The sequence below is a fragment of the Ranitomeya variabilis genome, chromosome 1, assembly GCF_051348905.1.
Source record: "Ranitomeya variabilis isolate aRanVar5 chromosome 1, aRanVar5.hap1, whole genome shotgun sequence".
Taxonomy (NCBI): domain Eukaryota; kingdom Metazoa; phylum Chordata; class Amphibia; order Anura; family Dendrobatidae; genus Ranitomeya; species Ranitomeya variabilis.
Window position 1 is genome coordinate 108,074,605 of NC_135232.1, and position 27,283 is coordinate 108,101,887.

The 27,283-nt window shown below is 44.1% G+C and overlaps 2 protein-coding genes across 2 annotated transcripts in view; one reads left to right on the forward strand and one right to left on the reverse strand.

Moving 5' to 3' along the window:
• The window catches only part of POC5 (POC5 centriolar protein), an 82,898-nt gene extending 67,197 nt beyond the window's left edge, over window positions 1-15,701 (forward strand). Inside the window, exons 12-13 of the mRNA XM_077287347.1 lie at window positions 13,939-14,118; window positions 15,154-15,701. Coding sequence (XP_077143462.1) covers window positions 13,939-14,118; window positions 15,154-15,297 — 324 coding nt within the window. The 3' untranslated portion in view covers window positions 15,298-15,701. The remainder of the gene's footprint in view (window positions 1-13,938; window positions 14,119-15,153) is intronic.
• A 3,533-nt stretch (window positions 15,702-19,234) lies between these two features.
• The window catches only part of ANKDD1B (ankyrin repeat and death domain containing 1B), a 79,856-nt gene continuing 71,807 nt past the window's right edge, over window positions 19,235-27,283 (reverse strand). The window contains exons 14-15 of the mRNA XM_077287360.1: window positions 24,551-24,682; window positions 19,235-20,073 (exon numbers count right to left, since the gene is read on the reverse strand). Of these exons, the coding sequence (XP_077143475.1) occupies window positions 20,015-20,073; window positions 24,551-24,682 (191 nt within the window). The 3' untranslated portion in view covers window positions 19,235-20,014. The remainder of the gene's footprint in view (window positions 20,074-24,550; window positions 24,683-27,283) is intronic.

Below are 27,283 nucleotides of genomic sequence, written 5' to 3' on the forward strand. Positions count from 1 at the left end.
CATGTTACTTTCTCCTACGTATCATTGGGGGACACAGGACGAATGGGTGTTATGCTGCTGCCACCAGGAGGACACTAAGTTAAACACACACAAAAGATTAACTCCTCCCCTGCAGTATACACCCACAGACTGGACAATCCAGAGCCAGTTCTTACTTAGTGTCTCAGGAGGCACTTGGGTCCTCAGGACCCCACCAATTTTTTGTTTTTGATTTAACGGAAAGAAGGGAGCGACAGGCAAATTTTTTAGCTCTGATCTCTCCCGCACCAACAACGGGCAAGTACACGGAGCGTTCCTCCTGTATCCTTTCCCGCAACGATGGATGCCAGCCCTGGCTCACCTTTCAGTGTGGCGACGGTTCCCTAGCGTCCCGATCTCCTTCCATCCTTCTCAGGCGACCATGGGGACTAATCATCCACCTAAGTCTCCTGGAGCCAGGGCACAGCCGGACAAATTGACAGGGCGTCCGCGCAGCCGCCCACTGCACCACCACTGAATATAGTGGCTGATACATGGCGGCAGTAGCTCTCCACCCTCTCCCTATCATGGTGAAGGTGGATGGAGCATCGGTCCCATCGCACAAGGTAAGTGCGGGGACCGACCAGCTGGCAGCAGGGGGCCCCCCTTACTCTCTTCTAAATGCGGCCCTGCAGCCGCGGGACAATGTGCGGCTCTGCAGCCGCGGGGCAGCGTGCGGCTCTGCAGCCGCGGGGCAACGTGCGGTTCTGCAGCCGCGGGGCAGCGGGTGGCTCTGCAGCCGCGGGGCAGCGTGCGGCTCTATAGCCGCTGGGCAGCGTTTACTTTCTGAGAGGGCTCGGCGGCTCCCAGGCCTGGGTCGGACTACAGCGCCCGCCTACAAGCATGCCGCCGCCCGCCCACGACACGCCCCCTCCCTGGGCGCTTCTCGCTCCCGAGAAGCGCCCTTCTCACTTCTCGGCGGCCATCTTGGACCAGGAAGTGCGCTGGCGGCTCTGCAGCACCGCAGCGCTCAGGACAGGAGGAAAGCTTCAGGATCTCCCTGCCAAGCCACCGCGGATCCTAGGTGAGACGCACCCAATAGGATTGCCTCCCCCCCCTGCCAGTACGCTCACTCCACAGCAAATATGTCACAGTCTAGGCAAAAACGGACTGGAAAGACCCACTCTGTTATTTTTGCTGTGTGCACCTCCTGCAAGATTTCTCTGCCCCGAGGTCACACCACCCCGCTGTGCTCTGCCTGTGAAATGCCCGCGGCACAGGATAATCCGGCCTCTGACCCGGAATGTAGTGAGCCTAGTACCCCCGCATGGGCGTCCTCCCTTGCTCGATCTGTGGCATCCTTGGAAAGGACGATACAGTCCCTCCGTGAGCCGTCCCTTACCCAGGGTACTTCCAAGGATGATGTAACGCGGTCTAAGAACCCCTCACGGCCCAGAGGTCGTACCGTTTCCAGAAGCCCTCACTCATATAGAAAGAAGTCCAGGGTAATATCTCCGGTCCGTGATGAGCCTTCTGGTTCAGAGAGCGAAGTCTCTCGTCACTCATCCCCAGATCATAGCAGGGAATCTTTTCTGGACGACGCTTCCAGCGTGTCCTGTTCCCCAGAGTACCGTCATGACCAAGAGACCCTTGATTCTCTCATAGACTCTGTAAGTCAGACTCTACAGTTAGAGGAGGAAGCCCCGTCTAAGGCGGCTCATCCCGTGTCATTTGGGCGGACTACAAAGGCTCATAGGTTTTTTCCCACGCATCCTCAATTCAAGGACATTGTCGATCTCCATAGAGTCCGTCCGGATAAACGCTTCTCAGGTCAGAAGGCCATGCAATTGAAGTATCCGTTTGCTCAGGACCTTGCTAAGGAGTGGTCTCAGTCACCCTCCGTGGACCCGCCAGTGTCGCGGCTAGCCACAAAGGCGGTTCTATCTTCCTCCGAGGGCGCGTCCATCAAGCATCCCACGGATAGACAAATTGATCAGATGGCTCGCTCGGCTTTTGAAGCTTCCTCGGCTTCTCTCTTTCCTTCTTTTGCCGCCACATGGGTTGCAAAAGCCATGACTCATTGGGCCGAGTCTTTAGCCTCTACTGCACTTCATGCCGACTTACCCCCTGAGGTTTCTCACCTGGCCACTCAGATTGCCAGAGCGGGGGACTTTGTAGTTTCCGCATCCTTAGACGCGGCCAACTGTGCCTCACAGGCAGCGGCCAATGCTGTCACGGTCCGCAGATCCCTTTGGCTCAGGGACTGGAAAGCGGACTCAGGATCCAAAAAATCTCTCACGTCCCTTCCATACCAGGGTGAACGTCTGTTTGGGGACAAACTAGATAAAATGATCGCAGACTCCACAGGGGGAAAGAGCAAATTCCTTCCCCAGCAACGGACCTTTCGTCCCTTTCGCAACCAACAGGGCCGAGGCCGATATTTCCGTTTCGGTTCCAACTGGTCCAATCCTTCCTCCGCGCCACCTGGCGTCGGGAGAGGTCAGCGCAAGGACAGAACCTCCCAGCCATCTTACAAACCTTCTCCCTCTTGGAGAGGCAGACCCAGACAACAGGGGTCCAGGGGGTCCAGATCTAACAGGTCTCCTCCTCAATGACTCTTGGCAGACGCCAAAGGACACCGACAGAGTTGGCGGCCGCCTACTCTTCTTTCGGGACGCGTGGCTCTCGGTAGTTCCCGACCGATGGGTCCGCGATCTGGTATCCGTCGGTTACAAGATAGAGTTTGTCTCTCTTCCCCCATCTCGTTTCTTTCAGTCCCCTCCTCCCAGAGCAAGGGTCCGTCAGTATTTCCAGGCCATAAAATCGCTATGGGACGACGGGGTCATCATCCCGGTACCTCAGGACGAAAGGTACCAAGGTTTTTATTCCAATCTTTTCATTGTACCAAAGAAGGACGGCTCCGTACGTCCGATATTGGACCTCAAACTCCTCAACAGGTACGTCCGTGTACGTCAATTCCGAATGGAGTCCCTCCGCTCGGTAATTGCCTCTCTGGAAGAGGGCGAGTTTCTTGCATCTCTAGATGTTCAAGACGCTTACCTGCACATTCCCATTCTGCCGTCTCATCAGCGTTTTCTCCGCTTCGCGGTCCAGGGCCACCATTTTCAGTTTGTCGCCCTACCGTTCGGGCTGGCCACCGCTCCTCGGGTGTTCACCAAGGTCATGGCGGCTGCCGTGGCCATTCTCCATGCTCGAGGCATAGTGGTGTTGCCCTACCTGGACGACATTCTTATAAAGGGACCCTCTTTCCGGTCCTGTTCAGAGGCGGTAGATGTCACTATAAATACTCTTTCACGCCTGGGCTGGAAACTCAATTTCAAAAAATCTTCCCCAGTCCCGGCCCAAACCATACCCTACCTGGGCATGATCTTAGACTCCTCTCAGGGTCTAGTACTCTTGCCTCCGGAAAAGGTATCTACTCTACAGAGAGAAGTCCGGAAGCTTGCTCAACCTCGCTCTCACTCCCTACGCTTCTCCATGAGGGTACTCGGCAGGATGGTGGCGGCAATGGAGGCAGTGCCCTTTGCGGTTTTTCACCTCCGGCCCTTACAACACGCCATTCTGGCAGTATGGGACAGGAATCCCGCCTCGCTCGACCGCCGTCTCCTTCTCTCTCGCCAAATCAGACAATCCCTCAGGTGGTGGACCGAGAGGTCCTCCCTGACTCGGGGGAAGTCTTTCCTTCCGGTGCACTGGCTGGTTGTCACAACGGACGCCAGTCTCTTCGGCTGGGGTGCAGTGTTCCAGCGCCACTCGACCCAGGGTCGCTGGTCGCCGCAGGAGTCCCAGCTACCCATCAATATCTTAGAGATTCGGGCAATCAGACTAGCCCTCCATCATTTTCAGCAGTTCCTCTCCGGACGTGCGGTAAGAGTCCAGTCCGACAACGCTACTGCAGTAGCCTACGTCAACCGCCAAGGGGGCACTCGCAGCAAGGCGGCCATGGTCGAGGTGACGCTAATTCTCCGTTGGGCCGAGGCACATCATTCCATACTCTCAGCAGTTTTCATACCAGGCGTGGAAAACTGGGAAGCGGACTTTCTAAGTCGCCACAGCCTCGATCCCGGAGAGTGGTCTCTTCATCCCGCAGTCTTTCACCAGATCTGCTCTCGTTGGGGGACCCCGGACGTGGATCTAATGGCATCCCGCCTCAATTGTCAGGTTCCCGTCTTCATGGCCAGGTCTCACGACCCCTCAGCCTTCGGAGCCGACGCTCTCGTCCTCTCATGGCAGGGCTTCAGTCTCCCATACATCTTTCCCCCAATTCCCCTTCTGGGGAAGGTTATCAGGAAGATCAAGGCAGAACGGATTCCAGTAATCCTCATCGCTCCGGATTGGCCACGCAGGACATGGTATGCCGAGATGGTTCAACTGGTCTCAGACGTACCTTGGAGGCTGCCGAATCGCGCAGACCTCCTGTCTCAAGGGCCCATTTACCACCCGAACTCAGAGGCCCTGTGTTTAACGGCGTGGCCGTTGAGTCCTGGGTTCTGAGGCAGAAGGGGTTGTCTCAGACGGTGATATCTACCATGCTCCGTGCACGCAAGTCTTCTTCTATGCGCATCTACCACCGCGCTTGGAAGGCATACTTCGCCTGGTGCAGGGATCGGAGGCGTTCCCCCCTCCGTTTCTCTATTCCTCACATTTTGGAATTCCTCCAATCAGGCGTAGACTTGGGTCTTGCACTCAGCTCTCTTAAGGGCCAAATTTCTGCTCTCTCGGTCCTTTTTCAGAGAAGGATCGCAAACAGATTGCAGGTCAGGACCTTTATCCAGGGGGTTTCTCATATGGTTCCGCCTTACAAGATGCCTTTGGAACCATGGGACCTGAACTTAGTTCTCTGTGCTCTTCAAGAGCCACCTTTTGAGCCCTTGCACGAGGTGTCTTTGCTGTTCTTGTCTTGGAAGATTGTCTTCCTCGTGGCTGTCACGTCTATTCGACGTGTCTCTGAGCTGGCAGCTCTGTCGTGCCGACCTCCTTTCCTCGTGTTCCACCAGGATAAGGTAGTTCTGCGGACATGTCCGACTTTTCTTCCGAAGGTCGTTTCCTCCTTCCATCTTAATGAGGAAATTGTTCTTCCCTCACTGTGCCCTGCGCCTTCCCACCCCACGGAAAGGGCGCTCCACACTCTGGACTTAGTGAGGGGTCTCAGACGTTATGTCTCCAGGACTGCGTCTTTCCGTAGATCAGATGCCTTGTTTGTTCTTCCGGAGGGGCCACGGAAGGGACTACCCGCTTCCAAGGCCTCCATTGCCAAGTGGATTCGTTCCGCCATCCAAGAGTCCTACCGTGTCAAGGGTCACGCTGCACCTCCGGGGATCAAGGCTCATTCTACCCGGTCAGTCGGCGCGTCCTGGGCCATCCGGCACCAGGCATCGGCAGCACAGGTCTGCAAGGCTGCTACATGGTCCAGTCTCCATACATTCACTAAACACTACCATGTGCACTTTCAGGCCTCGGCAGACGCTTCCGTCGGTAGGCGAATTCTACAAGCGGCTGTGTCTCATATGTAGTTTGTAGGCTCGCACAGCACTCATAACTTCTGGTGACCCGCCCAGGGACTGCTTTAGGACGTCCCATTCGTCCTGTGTCCCCCAATGATACGTAGGAGAAAAGGAGATTTTTGTGTACTCACCGTAAAATCTTTTTCTCCGAGTCATCATTGGGGGACACAGCACCCTCCCTGTTAGCCTAGTTGGCTCAATTGTTTTTTTCAGTCTGTGTTTGTTGACTTTGACATGTTTTCTGTTTGATAACTGGTTTACTCCTACTGCTTTGTTACCGAACTGGCTCTGGATTGTCCAGTCTGTGGGTGTATACTGCAGGGGAGGAGTTAATCTTTTGTGTGTGTTTAACTTAGTGTCCTCCTGGTGGCAGCAGCATAACACCCATTCGTCCTGTGTCCCCCAATGATGACTCGGAGAAAAAGATTTTACGGTGAGTACACAAAAATCTCCTTGTTTTGCTCCTAAAAATCTAAATTTTATTATTTTGTAAATCCACCCTTGGAATTTAACACTGCTTTCTTATTGAATTGCAGTACAAAGTCAGCCCCATACACATTTGTATCGCATAAACCTACAATTCCCAGTATGTTCTTAACAATGGTAAGGCGATACTTTGAGACTGCAGACCATAAAGGAACAACAGGACTGATGATACTCAGGCAAAAAATATTTACATCCAAGTACCTTTTCTCTGATCCTTTAATTTTTGTCTCCATCTTCTGATGCCATGATGACTTCTCACATCCACAGCTCTAGTCTTCCATCTTTTCTGGTCTTCTGCAGCACATCCCAACACTGTACCTTTAAAAATAAGAGTTATTAAAAGGCCCACTGCATATAAATATTTGTCCATACTGTGCCCTAAATAAGTGTCCTATGGTATATGACCTCCACACTGTCTGCTTTAATGATCTATAACCGCCACACTTTCCTCCACAGAACTCCCATTGTATAGAATAGTCATCAGAGCCCTCCCATTATATAGAAAGGTCACCACAGCCCTCCCATTATGTAGTATGGTTACCACCACAGCCCCTTATATACAGTATGGTGGTCTCCCTCAGTCGCCAATACAGTATAATGGCCCCCACAGCCCCTTATAAAATGTATGTTTCTAACAACACCCCATACAGTATATCCACCACAACCCCCTATCCAGTATGGTCACCACAACCTCATATACAGTATGATGCTGGGGGAGAAATTGGCTAGAAGGTTGGAGGAGTGTTTAAACTAGGGAATTGGGGGGAGGGTATTCATTTTATAGGAGGGGAAGATAGTGCAGATAGAGACCTGGGCACAAATAAGGAAGTTGGGGGTGGCGGAGGCATGGGGGGTGGGGTTAGAACAGTTAGTAATTTAAGAAAGAATAGAGGTACAGAGAGGAACATCAAGTGCATGTATACTAATGCCAGAAGCCTCGCCAACAAAATGGACGAATTAGAACTAATGTTGTTGGAGCATAATTATGACATGGTGGGGATATCTGAGACGTGGCTGGATGAGAGCCATGACTGGGCTGTTAACTTGCAGGGTTATAGCCTTTTCAGAAATGACCGTACAGATAAGCGAGGGGGTGGGGTGTGTCTGTATGTAAAATCGACCTTAAAACCCATCCTGCGTGATAATATAGGTGAATCTAATGAAAATGTAGAGTCCCTGTGGGTGGAGATAAGGGGAGGGGGAATAAAATAATAAATTACTGATAGGGGTTTGTTATAAATCTCCAAAAATAATGGAAGCAATGGAGAATATCCTCGTAAAGAAAATAGATGAAGCTGCGACTCAAGGAGAAGTCATTATTATGGGGGACTTCAACTACCCTGAAATAGATTGGGGAACAGAAACCTGCAATTCCAGTAAAGGTAATCGGTTTTTGACAACTATGAGAGACAATTACCTTTCACAACTGGTTCAGGACCCAACAAGAAGGGGGGCACTGCTAGACCTAATATTAACCAACAGGCCAGACCGCATAGCAAATATAAGGGTTGGGGGTCACTTGGGGAATAGTGATCACAAGATAATAAGTTTTCATGTCTCCTTTAATAAGATGTGTAGTAGAGGGGTGACAAGGACACTAAACTTCAGGAGGGCAAATTTCCAACGGATGAGAGAGGATCTTGGTGCAATTAACTGGGACGATATCCTGAGGCATAAAAATACACAAAGAAAATGGGAGACGTTTATTAGCATCCTGGATAGGACCTGTGCACAGTATATACCGTATGGGAATAAACATACTAGAAATAAGAGGAAACCAATATGGCTAAATAGAGCTGTAAGGGGCGCAATAAGGGACAAAAAGAAAGCATTTAGAGAATTAAAGGAAGTAGGTAGTGAGGAGGCATAAAATAAATACAGAAAATTAAATAAATTCTGTAAAAAGCAAATCAAGGCAGCAAAGATTGAGACAGAGAGACTCATTGCCAGAGAGAGCAAAAATAACCCCAAAATATTCTTTAACTACATAAATTGTAAGAAACTAAAAAATGATAGTGTTGGCCCCCTTAAAAATAGTCTGGGTGAAATGGTGGATGAGGATGAGGAAAAAGCCAATATGCTAAATGACTTTTTTTTTCATCAGTATTTACAAAAGAAAATCCCATGGCAGCCAATATGACTAGTGATAAAAATTCCCAATTAAATGTTACCTGCTTAACCCAGCAGGAAGTACGGCGGCGTCTAAAAATCACAAAAATTGACAAATCTCCGGGCCCGGATGGGATACACCCTGGAGTACTGCAGGAATTAAGTACAGTCATTGATAGACCATTATTTTTAATCTTTAAAGAGTCCATAATAACAGGGTCTGTACCACAGGACTGGCGTATAGCAAATGTGGTGCCAATATTCAAAAAGGGGACAAAAACTGAACTCGGTAATTATAGGCCAGTAAGCTTAACCTCTACTGTGGGTAAAATCCTGGAGGGCATTCTAAGGGATGCTATACTGGAGTATCTGAAGAGGAATAACCTCATGACCCAGTATCAGCACGGGTTTACTAGGGACCGTTCATGTCAGACTAATTTGATCAGCTTCTATGAAGAGGTAAGTTCCGGTCTGGACCAAGGGAACCCAGTAGATATAGTGTATATGGACTTTTCAAAAGCTTTTGATACGGTGCCACATAAAAGGTTGATACATAAAATGAGAATAATGGGGATAGGGGAAAATATGTGCAAGTGGGTTGAGAGCTGGCTCAGGGATAGGAAACAAAGGGTGGTTATTAATGGAGCACACTCGGACTGGGTCGCGGTTAGTAGTGGGGTACCACAGGGGTCAGTATTGGGCCCTCTTCTTTTTAACATATTTATTAATGACCTTGTAGGGGGCATTCTGAGCAGAATTTCAATATTTGCAGATGACACTAAACTCTGCAGGGTAATCAATACAGGGGAGGACAATTTTATATTACAGGATGATTTATGTAAACTAGAAGCTTGGGCTGATAAATGGCAAATGAGCTTTAATGGGGATAAATGTAAGGTCATGCACTTGGGTAGAAGTAATAAGATGTATAACTATGTGCTTAATTCTAAAACTCTGGGCAAAACCGTCAATGAAAAAGACCTGGGTGTATGGGTGGATGACAAACTCATATTCCGTGGCCAGTGTCAGGCAGCTGCTACAAAGGCAAATAAAATAATGGGATGCATTAAAAGAGGCATAGATGCTCATGAGGAGAACATAATTTTACCTCTATACAAGTCACTAGTGCGACCACACTTAGAATACTGTGCACAGTTCTGGTCTCCGGTGTATAAGAAAGACATAGCTGAACTGGAGCGGGTGCAGAGAAGAGCGACCAAGGTTATTAGAGGACTGGGGGGTCTGCAATACCAAGATAGGTTATTACACTTGGGGCTATTTAGTTTGGAAAAACGAAGGCTAAGGGGTGATCTTATGTTAATGTATAAATATATGAGGGGACAGTACAAAGACCTTTCTGATGATCTTTTTAATCATAGACCTGAGACAGGGACAAGGGGGAATCCTCTACGTCTGGAGGAAAGAAGGTTTAAGCATAATAACAGACGCGGATTCTTTACTGTAAGAGCAGTGAGACTATGGAACTCTCTGCCGTATGATGTTGTAATGAGTGATTCATTACTTAAATTTAAGAGGGGACAGGATACCTTTCTGGAAAAGTATAATGTTACAGGGTATATATATTAGATTCCTTGATAGGGCGTTGATCCAGGGAACTAGTCTGATTGCCGTATGTGGGGTCGGGAAGGAATTTTTTTCCCCATGGTGGAGCTTACTCTTACCACATGGGTTTTTTTGCCTTCCCCTGGATCAACATGTTAGGGCATGTTAGGCTATGGGTTGAGCTAGATGGACTTAAAGTATTATTATTATTATATTATTATTAGTATTATTATTATTATATTATTATTATTATTATATTATTATTATTATTATAAAGTCTTCCTTCAACCTTAATAACTATGTAACTATGTCCCCACAGCCCATGGTATAATGCCCAGGTATAATGTCTGCCATAGCTTTTCATATAATGTCCCCCCCACAACCCCTTATATCTTAAGCCCCATACATATCCCACACATCTCTCATGTCAGGTCCCCCCTCAGCCTCTCATATTATGTTCCGCACACATTATACATACACTGTTATTTACATACACATTATGTACAGGGCTGCCACCAGGAATTTCAGGGCCCCCTTGACACTCGGCCCAGGCTCCACCTCCACCTCCTGAATCTTCCACAGTCCCACCGCCCACTCTTGGAAAAACTCCACTTCAAGACTCTTTTGCAGGGCCCTACTCCACTCTAACCTATTAAACATTTCTTAGAAATACACATAAAAAGAGTATTAGATATTTTATTTATTTTTGTTTAAGGGAATGTGTCGCATACATTTTTTTTTTTTTTAAATGACCAATAATACCACAAGGGACAAATATCACCACTCCATGACCACACCACATATTACCACCACATAGTGACTGAAAAATACCACATACAAGAAAGGAAATATCGCCACACTAGGACCAAACCACATATTACCACCGCGTAGTGATCGAATATTGCAATACTGATCACGAATTAAAAAACACAATACTAATATTATCATAAGTGCCATTATACACAGTAGCGCTTCGAGGTTACCACTGGTCACTGAGGCTGCGTTCCCAGCCAGGCTGAACTGCAGTGACTTTAGCACCGTGAGAAAAAGTCACTGAGTTCACCGCAGATCACTGTGAATTCTGACGGTGATCTGCAGTGAACTCGGTGACTTTTTCTCATGGTGCTGAGGTCACCGCAGTTCAGCCCAGCTGGCAAAGCAGCTCAGTGACCAGCAATAAGTCGATGAGGTCACCGCTACTCACTGATGCTCATCTCGAAACAACTCATTCATCAGTGGTTCTTGGCCTGGACGGTCGCATCTTGCCACCATCCAGATTGAAAACTATTTATCCCCACGTCGATTACGGTGGTGTGGGACAGAACAACTGACAGGTGAGGGATGTGGATTTTTTTTATTTTTGTTTTATTACAGGAGACGAGGTATTCAATGGAACGGGCATTAGGTGAGTATAACTGTTTGTTATTTTTAAATAAAAATGGAAAATTGTGTTTTGATTTCAAATAAAAGATTTTATACTTGCTGTGTCTTTATTTGCAATATAACTATAGGATTAGTAATGGAAAAGTGTTTTATATACACCTCTCCATTACTAAGCCATGGGCTTGACGTCACCAGACAATACAAAAGTGACATCAACCCCACAAATATTAGCCTACTTGCCACCACTATAGGGCAAGTAGGAAGAGCCGGGCAAAGAGCCAGAATTGGCACATCTAATAGATGTGCCTTTTCTGGGCGGCTGCGGGCTGCTATTTTTAGGTTGGAGGGGTCCAATATCCATGGCCCCTTACCAGCATGAGAATACCACGCCACGACTTTTTTTTTTTTTTTAAATAAATAATTTTATAAAACAGCATGGGAACCCCTCTACTTTTGATGCTGACAGCTGAAGGTTACAGCCCATAGTTGTCAGTTTTGCCTCGCTGGTTATCAAAAATACATTTATTTATGAATACTCCCATCAGGATATCTCCGGTACTGGAAATATCAGGTCGTGTGAAACCGGCCTAACAGACTGTTTTACTATATGAACATGTTATGTCTGAGCACCAAAGTTTAAAATACATTTTTTTTCTCAGGCAAACCTCAATACTTAGTCTTTTGTTTCAGGAAATCCACCTGTATTAGCAGCAGTGAGCAGACTCTGACCCTGCCTTCTAATGAAGCATCTAATGAGCGAGTTCAGGCGTCCTTGTGAAGGCAGGAGGAGCTGTGACGTCGCCTGTTGTGATCATTGCATCCTGCTATTTACCTGTTATTGTAATTATGCCTTAGATGATAATGAGACTACTGAAAACTTCTCAGAGGACAGGAAGTATGAGCCTAATATAGCCCCAGTGGCCTGTGTGAAAATTGCTAAATTACCAGTATTTAATTTGTTTAATGAAAATATGTAGAAAATAAGAGATGTAACACAGAAACCTGATTTAAACAATAGGTTATTTTCTGACACATTCCCTTTCACATTTACAAATGCAGTATTTTCTGATTCTTCTGTGTCAAAATAAATGCTATATAGTGAGACTTTTTTCCTGCAACAAAATAGGAGTGTTTCTGTCTCTTCTGTAGGACTGAAAAGGGCTTTGTAGATTTTAATGTAGAGTATAAATTACATAAAATCAGACATATCTCCACGACTTGGCGCGATGTATTACATGTGCAGAGTTCCTGTATTATACTTTGTATCATAAAGGAAATATTACAGCAAATTTTTGTCCTGAGAAGACCAAGGATTCACAAACAGACTGAGATAGCGATCACATGGCGCAGCGTTCAGTGGAAACATTAGGAGGAACAGCTACATTTTTTTCCAAGGTGTTCTTTGTATATTTTGGAGATACTTCTGTCCAGTGCAACTTTAACCCTTAACCACTTCATGACTGTGCTATATACCGTGGTGGAAAAAAAATGTGAATATTTGTAAAAAAAAAAAAAAATTCTACATGCCACTATTTTCCAGGGCCCATAATGTTTTCTGTTTTCAGGTTCTAGGGCTGGGTGAGGGCTTTTTTTTTTTGTGCCCTAATCTGACGTTTTTATTGATACCATTTTCGCGTAGATACAATGTTTTGATCGCCTCTTATTGCAGTGTTGTGCCTGGCAAAAAAAAACGTAATTTTGATGGTTTGATTTTTTTTTTACCCTTTATGCCGTTTACCAGAACTGATTTATTTTATATTGTCATAGATCAAACTTTTACAAAAGCAGCAATACCAAATGTATGTTGTTTTTTTATGGAGCAAAAGGGGATGATTTGAACTTTTTTTTCCCCATATTTTAAAACTTTTCTCCTTTTACTGTATTGGTTAGCCTCCTTATGTGACCTGAACCTGAGATCATCCCATCGCTTGTAGCACTGCTATGTATAGCAGACATCACGGTCTCCTATGAACGCCAGCTAATCGCTGACTTTCACAGGAGAATCGTGACAAGCATAGAGCTCTTCAGCAGTCCTCCACCTGTCATTGTAACCCGGGGGCGCCCCACGATCACGTCACAGGCCCCCTGCTGGAGCGTGTTAAATGCCGCTGTCCAAGATTGGCAGCAGCCTCCTAAGGCCATGTGCACACATGGAGTATTTGAGGGTTTTTTACCTAAATATTTGTAAGCCAAAGAGACTTGAAGGTTTTTTAAAACCGAAATGTCACTGTCTGGGCTTAATACTATTCTATAATATACTATACTTCTATGCTATTCATTTGCATTTATTTTGCAGCTCTGCTTTCCTGTTTTTATATACTGTATATTATAGCAACTGCATATTTGTTTTGGGGGGCCCGGCACCTGCTGTAGATTACTGTGGTGCTGTTCCACTATTTTTTATGTGTGGCCAGTAACTTTTTATGCATTTTTTTTTTTGTCCATAGAGATGTATAAGGGCTTGTTTTTGTTTTGTTTTTTTCATTTCGTGTCCTGAGTGGTTTTATTGTATCGAATTAGGAATACATACTTGGTTGGATTGTTTTTTTTTATTGCATTTTACAGGTGAGGTGCCCAAAAACCATTATTGCAGGATGCAGATTTTTTTTTTTCTCTTTGCAGTGTTTACTGTATGGGTTAATTATTTATGTATGAGTGGTTGACTGAAATCAGCAGGTTCAGGCATCTTTTATCTAATCTGTTTTTACTGCCTCACTCTTCTCGACCCATTTCTCCATGTTTGGATGATTACTATATTTGTGGAAAGCATTGTTTGCACTGAGATAAGCAGAGCTACATAACTGTCCACATACATGCATACATACATACATAATGACCATACGGATGCTGAGCACCATTAGTCGTATTCCCATCACTTGTTGAATGATCCACTGTCTTTTTATGTTTTTTATAGCCTGTGACCAGAGTTATAACTTCAGGCCAGCAAAAGGCTGGAAAGACGATAACGGCCCGTGCTACTGCTCGTGCTGATCTAACGCAGAAGATCACCAGGACTGGAGGAAGTGTCACTTCTATGGGAGTTTCACCACCAATGAGCTCCATAGTGGTGGAAAAGCATCATCCAATCACTCAGGTAGCTTCAAATGTCCTGTTTCCCCATTGTAAGAAATCAACAGAATGGCTGATTGCCTGTTGAGAAGTCACTACATCCCTCATCATTTGCACTACAACCTGACATCTGTAGTGAACGTCCCATTTTGAGTAAAACCTATAATGGAGCAGGTCTTCCAAGCATAGGCCGATAGTGTCACCCGGAATCGCGCCTCTGGGATCTCTGCAATTAGCAGAATAAAGGATCCATACTGCTGTCTACCTTTTACCCCAGTAACAGTAATAAGATCTTAGTCCTAACCAGAAAAGGGTAAGACAATAAATTGGCCCAGTCAGTTATAAATCTTTATTTTCAACAAGACAAAAAACAATGTTGGAGCACCTTTTCTTAGAACTCTACTGTCCTCTTCCTTTCTAAATCCTCCTGAAAATGGAAGAATAAATTTACAACGGACTCTGATAATCGGGCGTTTCATTTCACAGTCTTCTACAATCAGCACTGATTGGCCAGAGTCCGTAGGGGCACACCTTATTGGCTAAAGGGGATTGTTAACACCCACTTGTCAGTTTATTTATACATTTCCAGGTAGAATTACAAAGGAACGCCACAGTGCAGAGGTCTAAGAAAAGATGCTCCGGGTTGTTCAGGAGAGCTGGTCTCTTTAATCTGTACTAGGATATTGATTATTTCCCCTTGAAGTCTTTGGTTTCTCCTACGGACATATAACACCGTGAGGATTTATGAGCTATGTATCATCAGTCTGTTTTACTGCTAGACTCAGACAGATCTATTTAGTTCCACACTTCTTCCTGCGGAGTCCTCTGTCCTGCTTCTGTTATATGGCAGTGTTTCTCATTGGCACAATGTGGCAGAAGAGGTAAGGGTCATTATGCCAGGTTTGAGTATTGGCATGCTAAACAGCCTGATTAGCCTAGTAATGACCCATCTGTCGCATTCATTTCCGATTGCAGAGGCATTGTTCTAATCTTTCCATTATGGATCTTTATGTAACTCTGTTACTAAATGTCCTTTCTCTAAACATTTGTATCTTTAAAGCAAACCATTTCTCAAGCCATGGCTGCAAAATACCCTCGATCTGCATTGCACAGTGCCAGCTCCATCAGTGGCAGGGGTACTGGGCAAAGTACCCGAACATCTCACGTCCCCTCCGGGGTTCATTCAATCAAAGTCGTTGACTGACCTTCAGTTCCTTTGCCTTCAAAGTCCATGAGCAAATCCACAAGAAGAACCTCAGTAAAGCAATAATAAAAAAAAACTGGTTCTGAATTGATACATTGTCTTGATTCTGGATGGAGCAGATCAACCTCTGAATGAATTGTACCTGCTCGTGGCTTTAGGCACATCGGAGTCCTGCTTCTCCTCATCGATCCTGACCTCTCTTTTGCAAGTGGCTGTGGGGTGTTTACCAAGGTGCCTTATGTGTGTTGTATAGTATTTATCACGTCGTATTTATGTTTTTCATTTAATACTTTTCTATAGTGATGGTGTATGTGGGCCACATTGACCTTAAATCAGATTATCTACAGCTGCTGTGTTTTTATAATATTTTAAAATTTTGTAATAAAGCAAATTTTCAATTACTATTTCCGAGTGTTTCAATTAAAAGGGCAGAAATGTAAAAGACTGGAGGTTACGGTTTTGTTGGAAAAAATAAACATGAAAGCATTGCCAACTGTACTGGTGCCATAGCACAAGCTACCTCAGACTTAGTGAATGCACAATATAGGCAGCACGGTGGCTCAGTGGATAGCACTGCATCCAAACAGCACTGGGGTCCTGGGTTCAAATCCCACCAAGGACAACATCTGCAAGGAGTTTGTATGTTCTCCCCGTGTTTGCGTGGGTTTCCTCCAGGTTCTCCGGTTTCCTCCCACACTCCAAAGACATACTGATAGGGAATTTAGATTGTGAGAGTCTGACAAAGATGATAATGTATGTAAAGGGCTGTGGAATATGATAGCGCTATATAAGTTTACATAAAAGCATAGTAATAAGGTAGCTGCCGATCCCAACACAATATAGACAATAATAAGTCTGTAATAAAACCCATGTCACTAATCAGGGCCACTTAACCTCTTAGAGGCGGTAGTTAAGAGGTAGGAGGCTCCCCCTTATTGGCCCCATGCGATCGTAATTCCTAATATGTATGCAGAGTCATTCTCAGTTAGCTTGGGCAAACTAATCCTTGGAGGGAAAAGCCAGAAGCTTTGTCCAATGCTGTGGACTCAACAAAGGGAAGAAAGAGTCTCAGAATAAGAATGCTATTTTAACCTGATCAAGAAACCTTTTCATGAAGCCTTTGAAACTCAAGATTTCCGTAAAACTAAATGCTCCCATCGCCAGAGACCTGTCTGGCCTTTGGACCAAAAGGTCTTGTACCTAGATATTCTGTTATAAGAAAAATCTGTTTGTGAAGGCTGAAAGCTGTACCAATAGGGCATACATCAGTATAACCCTGAAAGCCGCAAATAAAAAGGTATGGAATAACCTAATAAACTTCAGCCCATGGCCCTTCCAATAGTTTATGACCTATCTTTCACCTTGAGAGGGTTTGTTATTTGGGACGACTTGGAGTTTCAATTGTTCTTACCTTACACACTTTTCCGTCCTTTTTTTTTTTTTGGTGGGGGAAGGGTAGCAACAGAATTTTACAATAAGACCGCTTCCTACGGAGTCCTCTGTCCTCCTGCTTCTGTTACATGCCAGTGTTTCTCATTGGCACATTATGCCAGGTTGGTGTATTAGCATGCTAAACAGTTTCATCAACCTCTCAATGAACCATTTGTTGCATTTCCCAAAGGTTAAAAAGGCTGCTGCCGTGTCACGGAGGCATTGTTCTAATCTTTTTATTATGGATCTTTGTTTCTATGCTCCTAAATGCCCTTTCTTTAAACATTTATATTTTTTTTTAAAGCAAACTATTCCTCAATCCTTAGCTGCAAAATACCCTCAATGCTGTCTCCTCTATTTATCTAATGTTGATCTAATACGGGAGATATCAGTGCTGCTGAGGTAAGAAGAGGCTACTCACACTGCTGTCCATCTGATCTGATACTGGAGATACTAGGGGTGTTGTGGTAAGAAGAGGCTGCTCACACTACTGTCCATCTGATCTAATACTGGAGATACCAGGGGTGTTGTGGTAAGAGGCTGCTCACACTGCTGTCCATCTGATACTAGAGATACCAGTGCTGCTGAGGTAAGAAGAGGCTGCTCACACTGCTGTCCACCCTGTCTTTCTGGTCTAATAATAGAGATACCAGGGGTGTTGTGGTAAGAAGAGGCTGCTCACACTGCTGTCCATCTGATCTAATACTGGAGATACCAGGGGTGTTGTAAGAAGAGGCTGCTCACACTGCTGTCCATCTGATCTTATACTGGAGATAATAGGGGTGTTGTGGTAAGAAGAGGCTGCTCACATTGCTGTCTATCTGGTCTATTACTAAATATACAGTGGGGCAAAAAAGTATTTAGTCAGTCAGCAATAGTGCAAGTTCCACCACTTAAAAAGATGAGAGGCGTCTGTAATTTGCATCATAGGTAGACCTCAACTATGGGAGACAAACTGAGAAAAAAAAATCCAGAAAATCACATTGTCTGTTTTTTTTATCATTTTATTTGCATATTATGGTGGCAAATAAGTATTTGGTCAGAAACAAACAATCAAGATTTCTGGCTCTCACAGACCTGTAACTTCTTCTTTAAGAGTCTCCTCTTTCCTCCACTCATTACCTGTAGTAATGGCACCTGTTTAAACTTGTTATCAGTATAAAAAGACACCTGTGCACACCCTCAAACAGTCTGACTCCAAACTCCACTATGGTGAAGACCAAAGAGCTGTCAAAGGACACCAGAAACAAAATTGTAGCCCTGCACCAGGCTGGGAAGACTGAATCTGCAATAGCCAACCAGCTTGGAGTGAAGAAATCAACAGTGGGAGCAATAATTAGAAAATGGAAGACATTCAAGACCACTGATAATCTCTCTCGATCTGGGGCTCCACGCAAAATCCCACCCCGTGGGGTCAGAATGATCACAAGAACGGTGAGCAAAAATCCCAGAACCACGCGGGGGGACCTAGTGAATGAACTGCAGAGAGCTGGGACCAATGTAACAAGGCCTACCATAAGTAACACACTACGCCACCATGGACTCAGATCCTGCAGTGCCAGACGTGTCCCACTGCTTAAGCCAGTACATGTCCGGGCCCGTCTGAAGTTTGCTAGAGAGCATTTGGATGATCCAGAGGAGATTTGGGAGAACGTCCTATGGTCTGATGAAACCAAACTGGAACTGTTTGGTAGAAACACAACTTGTCGTGTTTGGAGGAAAAAGAATACTGAGTTGCATCCATCCAACACCATACCTACTGTAAAGCATGGTGGTGAAAACATCATGCTTTGGGGCTGTTTCTCTGCAAAGGGGCCAGAACGACTGATCCGGGTACATGAAAGAATGAATGGGGCCATGTATCGTGAGATTTTGAGTGCAAACCTCCTTCCATCAGCAAGGGCATTGAAGATGAAACGTGGCTGGGTCTTTCAACATGACAATGATCCAAAGCACACCGCCAGGGCAACGAAGGAGTGGCTTCGTAAGAAGCATTTCAAGTTCCTGGAGTGGCCTAGCCAGTCTCCAGATCTCAACCCTATAGAAAACCTTTGGAGGGAGTTGAAAGTCCGTGTTGCCAAGCGAAAAGCTAAAAACATCACTGCTCTAGAGGAGATCTGCATGGAGGAATGGGCCAACATACCAACAACAGTGTGTGGCAACCTTGTGAAGACTTACAGAAAACGTTTGACCTCTGTCATTGCCAACAAAGGATATATTACAAAGTATTGAGATGAAATTTTGTTTCTGACCAAATACTTATTTGCCACCATAATATGCAAATAAAATGATAAAAAAACAGACAATGTGATTTTCTGGATTTTTTTTTCTCCGTTTGTCTCCCATAGTTGAGGTCTACCTATGATGTAAATTACAGACGCCTCTCATCTTTTTAAGTGGTGGAACTTGCACTATTGCTGACTGACTAAATACTTTTTTGCCCCACTGTATCAAAACAGACACATTGGTGAAACTAACCGATCCTCCAGAGTAATGCTAAAAAAAATTTTAATGTAAAATAAATGTTTATTATATTAAAAGTGCATTATTTACATAATTACTTTATGTAACAAACTTTGCATAAATGAAAAATTAAAAAAAAACTAATTTTTGTTATTGGATAAATATGCTTCTTTCATCACTTACAAGACTCCCCTCCACACATTGTCCTGAAATCACTCTGAAAACATGCTAAAATTCATCTGGCTCAAACCAGGACAGACGACCAGTTTATTGAGGTGGCAGATGACAGATGCCTATTGAAAACTATGAAGGGGGAGCAGAGTGAGACACAGGCTGAGACACACAGGTGAGAGCTTCTTTATACTGTTTTCTTTTTTTTCCCTTGTATGATTTGGCCTACATTTTTGGGATTTAATAACACTCTAATTGTTATTAACAGATTTGGCTAAGTCAGCAATGCAATTAATTTTAGAAGCAGAAGATCTTATGAGAATTTAACATCTATGTCTTCACCTCTCGGCAAGCGGCAGTCTGTGTACAACATGATTTCTCAATTATTCATCCTGAAACCTGAGACATTTTAATACAAGTCTTGAGACCATGTCATTGATACATTGTCGGGAGAAGTCCTATGGCTGTTCACAACTGGAAATACAAGCAAGATCCAGAGCCGTTTATAGAATGAGGCCTAATGTTTGTTCCTTTTTTTGTCCTCATCTCACATAGACGTATGTGCCAGGACCAATCTGAGATGACATCAGGTCATTGATTTCTTGGTTTTACTTAGTCCTTATGTTGTAAAATGTTTCAGTACCATCCAGTATTAGGAAATTGTGCACTTCTTGGGCTGCACACCATCACTGCTCTGTACTCTGAAGTTTTCTGTAAAGAAAGTAAGACCGTGAAATGTTAGCTAGGGAGGTAATTTGTCCATGATGTTGAATTCCCCCAACTATACTATCTTCAATAGTAAGATCAGATGTAAGCTATTATATATAGTCTTAACTGTGGTTCTCGATATGTTCACCTTTCTAGAATCCATGGCTGCCACTATTTTGGTTGACTACAATTAACCTACAGACATTACATACTGTGTACACACACACACACACACACACACACACACACACACACACACACACACACACACACACACACACACACACACACACATCCCCAGAGCGAAATGTTACAACCACAGTGCTGATAGATTACTAATGTCTGAAGTGGGAAACCCCTTTAGAGGAGTGGACGTTCACTTTTGTAAAGAAGTATTCTTCCTTGTCAAATTTAAAAAAAATAAATAATCATCTCCCACGTCTGCGTCATTCCAGTGATGTCAGCGCCGGTGTCCTGTGGCTCAGTTGACACTGTTATGCCACGTGAGCCCTGCAGCCACTCAGCGTCCACTATTGGGCTCTCACTTCTTCCTTTTGTCAAACATTTGCCCTAGGGAAGGAAGCGAGAGCACAGGAGCCCAATGACAGACACGATTGCCTTCATGACTCACAGTACGTTACAATGTCACGTAAGCACATAGAGATCCAAGGCCGACATTGCTGGAGCAACGCCGGTGCAGGAGATGAGTGTTTTTTTATTTTATTTAACAAGGAGGGATTACGGTACTTCATTTAAAAAGGGCTTGTTCAAGTAGTGGGAAAACCCTGAAGACCTATAAAATGGGTATGCTATAAACGTGTACATGGTGGATGTCCGAGTCGGCACGCTTGGCAGCTTTTTTCCAGGAGCACAGATCCCGGCCTTATCATTCTCTGGATTAGTTTCATATCAAAAACGTGTTGAATGTGAGAAAAATCCCATGTCGTAGAAAAAACACTCATTTTCAGCTATTGTGAACACCCTCAAACAAATGAGCAGTGGCTAATCTGCAATAAAAAGGAAATAGTAGAAAATGTCATGTTCTTTGCATGCCTGGCTCATGCTGAGAAGAACAATTAACAGGAAACGGGAATAAATATTTTTCGACATCTACAAGGTATCTGCTAGCTCCTATGTTACGCTGATGGCTCATGCTGGTATTTTCATGTGGTTTTGTTAGTTTATCACTTTCCTATTACAAAGTTTCCTAGTCTTGTTTTTATATGACAATGTTTTATGTTTTGGATATAGATCATTAAAGGGATCTGCATGAGTAATGTGAATAAAACAAAGAGTATGCTAACTTGGCTCATGGTTAACAGTTCACATATAAAATTAATCTTCATAAAAAGTTGTTTAGCTCCTTAAATACATTTTATTATTAATTTTGTGCTGATGCAGGGTTTGTCTGTAGCATTTATTGTTCTGGCTTCGGAGCTGAAATTTGGCAGCATTCCTTCCTTACTATCAGTGGTGTACCACCAATAGCGGTCGCTATGAAGACCGTGAGTCGAGGGGGGGTGCCAGTGCCAGCGTCGCCCCTTTTCCCCTGCCAGGCATCATACTTTCAACTGTGTCGGCATCCTGGATTATTTTATGAGACCTCATCCGTAGTGCACATAGTTCTGTTTTTTCCACTTGTTTTCAGTAAGGGGAAATGTGAATTTTGTCTGAAGAAAAGCTCCACATTTCCCTACTGAATATATGAAAAGTAGGAAAAATACACCCCATAAGCAAAAAAATTCTTTAAGAGTAGAAGAGGTTCCCCTAATTCAGAACACTTAACCCAATTTAACATGTAACAGTAAACCAAAAGAATGTGAGGAACCTCACAGCACCTCTGGCAGTTGTGCATGCCGGCACAACGCTGATGCTAAGCGGTGAATGATGGCGGTCTTGGAGCGCTGCAGCACCTTCCTCCCGCTCCTGGCGTCCTGCTCAGGAGCCGTGATGCAGTGAAAAACTATGAAAGGTGGGCGGTGGAAATCCACAAGCGTCACGCTCTGAGTCAGGAGCCACCCAGGTCAGATAAGAGTTTATTTATTCAACGTACAATGCGTTGCAGGGATGATCTGTCCCCTTCATCAGGTAATCAGCTGATGAACGGAACAGATGGTCCCTAAAACATGTTGAGTTTTGAATAAATCACCCTGTGGATTTCCACGTCCTGAGTTAAAGGGAGGCTATAAAGAGTGACTCTCTCTGGAGCATGCAGCCCTTCGGTGTATTTTGCAGTAAATTATTTTCAATATGAGCTTTGTAAATACTTCACTTCACCTGCGGAGGCACTGCAGGGAGATTGAACAGTTGCTGTCAGGTTCCTTCACAGATCTCAACCGTTTGATAGGTGTACCTGCTTTTAATCATCCATTAACCCTCCTAACAGAAATGAGTTACTGAAAGAAATAGCCCTTTAAAACAATACTTTAATCTGTAAAAATTAAGAACTTGATAGGAGTGTAGTTCTGATGAAAGGTGTCAGGTCTTTTTACTAATAAAAACTTCAAAAAAGGGAATCTGTTGGAAGAATTTCACACCCCAAATATTCATTTGCACATGTGGCTCTTTGAAAGACAAGTCCAGCCATACCTTTACATGTTCATTTGTTACTGAGAAATCAGTGTTTGAATTGTTAAGCAAGTGAGGCCGAAGAGTGATTTGTACATCTGAAACCTCTGTCACTCCAGCTCTATTCTCCGCTCAGTTCCATCTCCTCCTGCTTGACTGACTGCTCTTTTGCCTGAAGTCACTATGCATAGAGGCTGTTTGTCAAGTAGGAGGAGACTAGGCTGAATGAGAAATAGAACTGGAGTGATAAATAGCTCTTCAGCCTTATCTACCTCTCAATTCAAACACTGATTTTTCAATAATGGAGAAATGCACTGGCCATGTAAAAGTATTGCTGGACTTTGAAAGAGCTGCATGTTCATATACAGCAGGTGAAATAAGTATTGAATACGTCACCAATTTGCTGTGCTACTGATATGAAATTCTATCCAGGTAAATTAAGTTGTGTAATAATGAGAAATGACATCGGGAAAATGTATTGAACACGCTTACTGAAATTTATTTCATATTTCGTACAGGAGGTTTTGTTGGTGATGACAGCTTCAAGATGCCTTCTGTATAGAGAAACTAGTCGCATGCATTGCTTAGGTGTGATTTTGTCCCATTCTTCCACACAAACACTCTTCATGTCCTGAAGGTTCCATGGGCTCCTTCTATGAAGCTTTAGTTCCTTTTATAGCTTTTTGGTTGAATTTAGGTCAGGTCATTGGCTGGGCCATTCTAGCAGCTTTGTTTTCTTTCTCTGAATCCCATTGAGTGTTTCCTTCGCTGTGTGTTTTGCATCGTTTTCTTGCTGAAATGTCCATCCTCGTTTTATCTTCATCATCCTGGTAGATCGCAGCAGATTTTTTTTTTTTTTTTTATAAAGAATGTCTCAGTACATTTGTCCATTCATCCTTCCTTCAATTATAAGAAGTTTGCCAGTGCGTTATGCTGAAAACAGCCCAACACCATGATGTTTCCACCACCAAATTTCACTGGTGGTATGATGTTTTTGGGGTGATATTTAGTGCCTTTTACCTCCAAACATGGTGTGTACTATGGCATCCAAAGAGTTCAATTTTGGTCTCATCTGACCAGACTATAGTCTCCCAGTAGTTCACAGGTTAGCGTGCATACAGGCTATGGAGGTTGAGTGCATTAGTTATAGCTTAGCTGATTCCAGGTCTTTTTGTAGCTCTCCCCAAGTGGTCCTTGGCTTTTGGACAACTCTTCTAATTATTCTCTCTCCTATCTCTGAAATCTTGCAATGAGCAGATGGACGTCACCTTTTTATGGAAAAATTATCTTCTTTCCACTTCCAGATTATGGCCCCAACAGTACTGGAGCCTTCAGTAGTTTAGAAATTCTTCTGTAATCAATGTCATCAGTATGTTTTACAACAATAAGGTTGTGACGGTATTGAGACCGCTCACTGGTTTTACTCATCTTGAGATGTTTCTTGTGTGGCACCTTAGTAATGAGACACCTTTTTATATGCCATCAGTTGGATCAGTTGATATTACTTTCAGTAAGTGGCAGGATTGCTTTCTAATCACTGATTTCAACTGGTGTCCTGACGTTCCATGGTTTTTTGTACCTCTTTCTTCATGTGTTCAATACTTCTTCCCTGCGTCATTTCTCATTATTACACACAACTTAATTAATGGGCATCAATGCTTTTATATCTTTCCCTGTGTAGATTGGATGAGTTGTTACTGACGTCTGGTGAGAATTTCATGTCAATGGCACATTTAGAAATATATTTACTTAGAAAATTAGTGACGTGTCCAATACTTATTTTACTTATTCTTAAAATTGTATAACACCACAAGGTTCTGGAGCAAATAACTACAGAACTGCACTAAGATGGATTATTCAAAAGTGGAAGTTTTATGTTAATAGTGTAAAAAAATAAAAATGTGTGCATTACCAGCGAGCTGTGGGTGCCCCATCTTCACCAGATCCTCATATAAAGATTTAATTGGATTTTCTTTTTTCAGTAAGACGCCATGTAGCCATATGAGCAACATCCGGTTGCCGTGTTCCTTGTAGCTGAATTTATCTGTTAATAGAAGAAAATTGCAATATTGAATTGTTACGTTGTGCTGACACGTTGCAGCATTATATCTTGTGGCTTTTGCAGGTGAAACACACTTTAAAAAAAAACAAACTATAAAATGCATAAAAATGAACCACAATGTAAAATTGTGGCAAATCAAAGTAAGAGGAATTCAGCTTTAGAGTTCTCTCCTGAGAGGAGGGATTGTGTAAGCCAAGATGGACAATGTCATGGATTGAGTTCAGCCAACACAATGCCAGTCTTGATATTAAATAAGTCATTTTACAAAAACTGGATACTAAGAATACACAGCCCAGCAGCTAGAGTCTTCCATAGGAGTCCATCAGGAAGCACGGCTGTAGTAACCAGTTACTCAGATTGCATCCCATCAAAACAATGGCTCCAATGCATCAATTGCATTTTTGTAAGTAACTTTTCTTGTAGTATTCAATACCATTTTTTTGTGGTCAATTCATCAAAATGGCGCACGCGGTTTACAGATATTGGGCAAAGTCAAAACTGGTCTTTATTTTTGTCCTTATCCTTTTTTTTGTGCAAAAAGTCGGTTTGCAAAAATGTAGCCACATTTTAATATATACAAAAAGTCACTCCAAGGGATGAACTGCACTACCTTTACAACAAACTTTGCATCTATTCGAAAAATCGCAAATGATGATTTAGGTGAAAACATCTGAAAACCCCAAACTTTGCCCCAAGGGCCAACAAAAAAAAGCAAATAAAAGAGCAGGCAAGCACATCTAAGATACACTGCTCAAAAAAATAATGGGAACACTTAAATAACAGAATATAACTCCAAGAAAATCAAACTTCTGTGAAATCAAACTGTCCACTTAGGAAGCAACACTGTTTGACAATCAATTTCACATGGTGTTGTGCAAATGGAATAGACAACAGATGGAAATTATTATACACTTGTGGTAGCATGAGACGGACTCTACAACCCACACAAGTGGCTCAGGTAGTGCAGCTCATCCAGGATGGCACATCAATGCGAGCTGTGGCAAGAAGGTTTGCTGTGTCTGTCAGCGTAGTGTCCAGAGGCTGGAGGCACTAACAGGAGACCGGCCAGTTCCACAGGAGACGTGGAGGGGGCCGTAGAAGAGCAACAACCCAGCAGCAGGACCACTACCTCAGCCTTTGTGCAAGGAGGAGCACTGCCAGAGCCCTGCAAAATGACCTCCAGCAGGCCACAAATGTGCATGTGTCTGCACAAACTGTTGGAAATCGATTCCATGAGGATGGTCTGAGTGCCCGACGTCCACAGATGGGGGTTGTGCTCACAGCCCAACACCGTGCAGGATGCTTGGCATTTGCCACAGAACACCAGGATTGGCAAATTCGCCACTGGCGCCCTGTGCTCTTCACAGACGAAAGCAGGTTCACACTGAGAATATGTGACAGAGTCTGGAGATGCCGTGGAGAGCGATCTGCCTGCAACAACCTTCAGCATGACCGGTTTGGCAGTGGACCAGTAATGGTGTGGAGTGGTCCTCCATGTGCTCACCAGAGGTAGCCTGCCGTTAGGTACCGAGATGAGGTCCTCAGACCCCTTGTGAGACCATATGCTGGTGCGGTTGGCCCTGGGTTCCTCCTGCTGCAGGACAATGCCAGACCTCATGTGGCTGGAGTGTGTCAGCAGTTCCTGCAAGATGAAGGCTTTGAAGCTATGGACTGGCCTGCCGGTTCCCCAGACCTGAATCCGATTGAACACATCTGGGACATCATGTCTCGCACCATCCACCAACGTCATGTTGCACCACAGACTGTCCAGGAGCTGGCGGATACTTTAGTCCAGGTCTGGGAGGAGATCCCTCAGGAGACCATCCGCCGCCTGATCAGGAGCATGCCCAGGCATTGTAGGGAGGTAATTCAGGCACATGAAGGCAACACACAAACAACTGAACATCATTTCCTTTTTCTGAGGCATTTCCACTGAAGTTGGATCAGTCTGTAATTTGATTTTCCACTTTGATTTTGAGCATCATTTCAACTCCAGACCTCCATGGGATATTCATTTTGATTCACGTTGATCATTTTTATGTTTTATTGTTCTCAACACATTCCACTATGTAATAAATATAGACTTGCAACTGAAATATTTCATTCAGTGATATCTAGGATGTGGATTTTAGTGTTCCCTTTATTTTTTTGAGCAGTGTATAAAAGGGTGCCAATGGAAAGATGGTAAAAAAAGACAAAAAATGGCACACATGTAATGGGGCCCAATATATCTTATAATAAGATATGGGTCCATTGGGCGTGGGTGATGTAACTGGAAGCAATGGTGCCTAACCAGGTCTTTAGCTCTGAAATGGTTGATAGAAAGGGAGAAAGACTGGTAATATCCAAATTACACACTGATCTATACCATCCTGCCAAATTCCTTTGAATCTAACCATAAAAAAATGTTGGTACTTGGTACAAATCAAAACAGGATGGGTTAGGGTTAGGATCCCTAGGGTTAGGGTTAGGATTCCTAGGGTTACTAGGGACCCTAACCGTTACCCTAGGGATCCTAAACCTAAGGGTTAGGATCCTAACCCTAAGGTTTAGGGTTAGGATCCCAAGGGTTAGGGTTAGGAT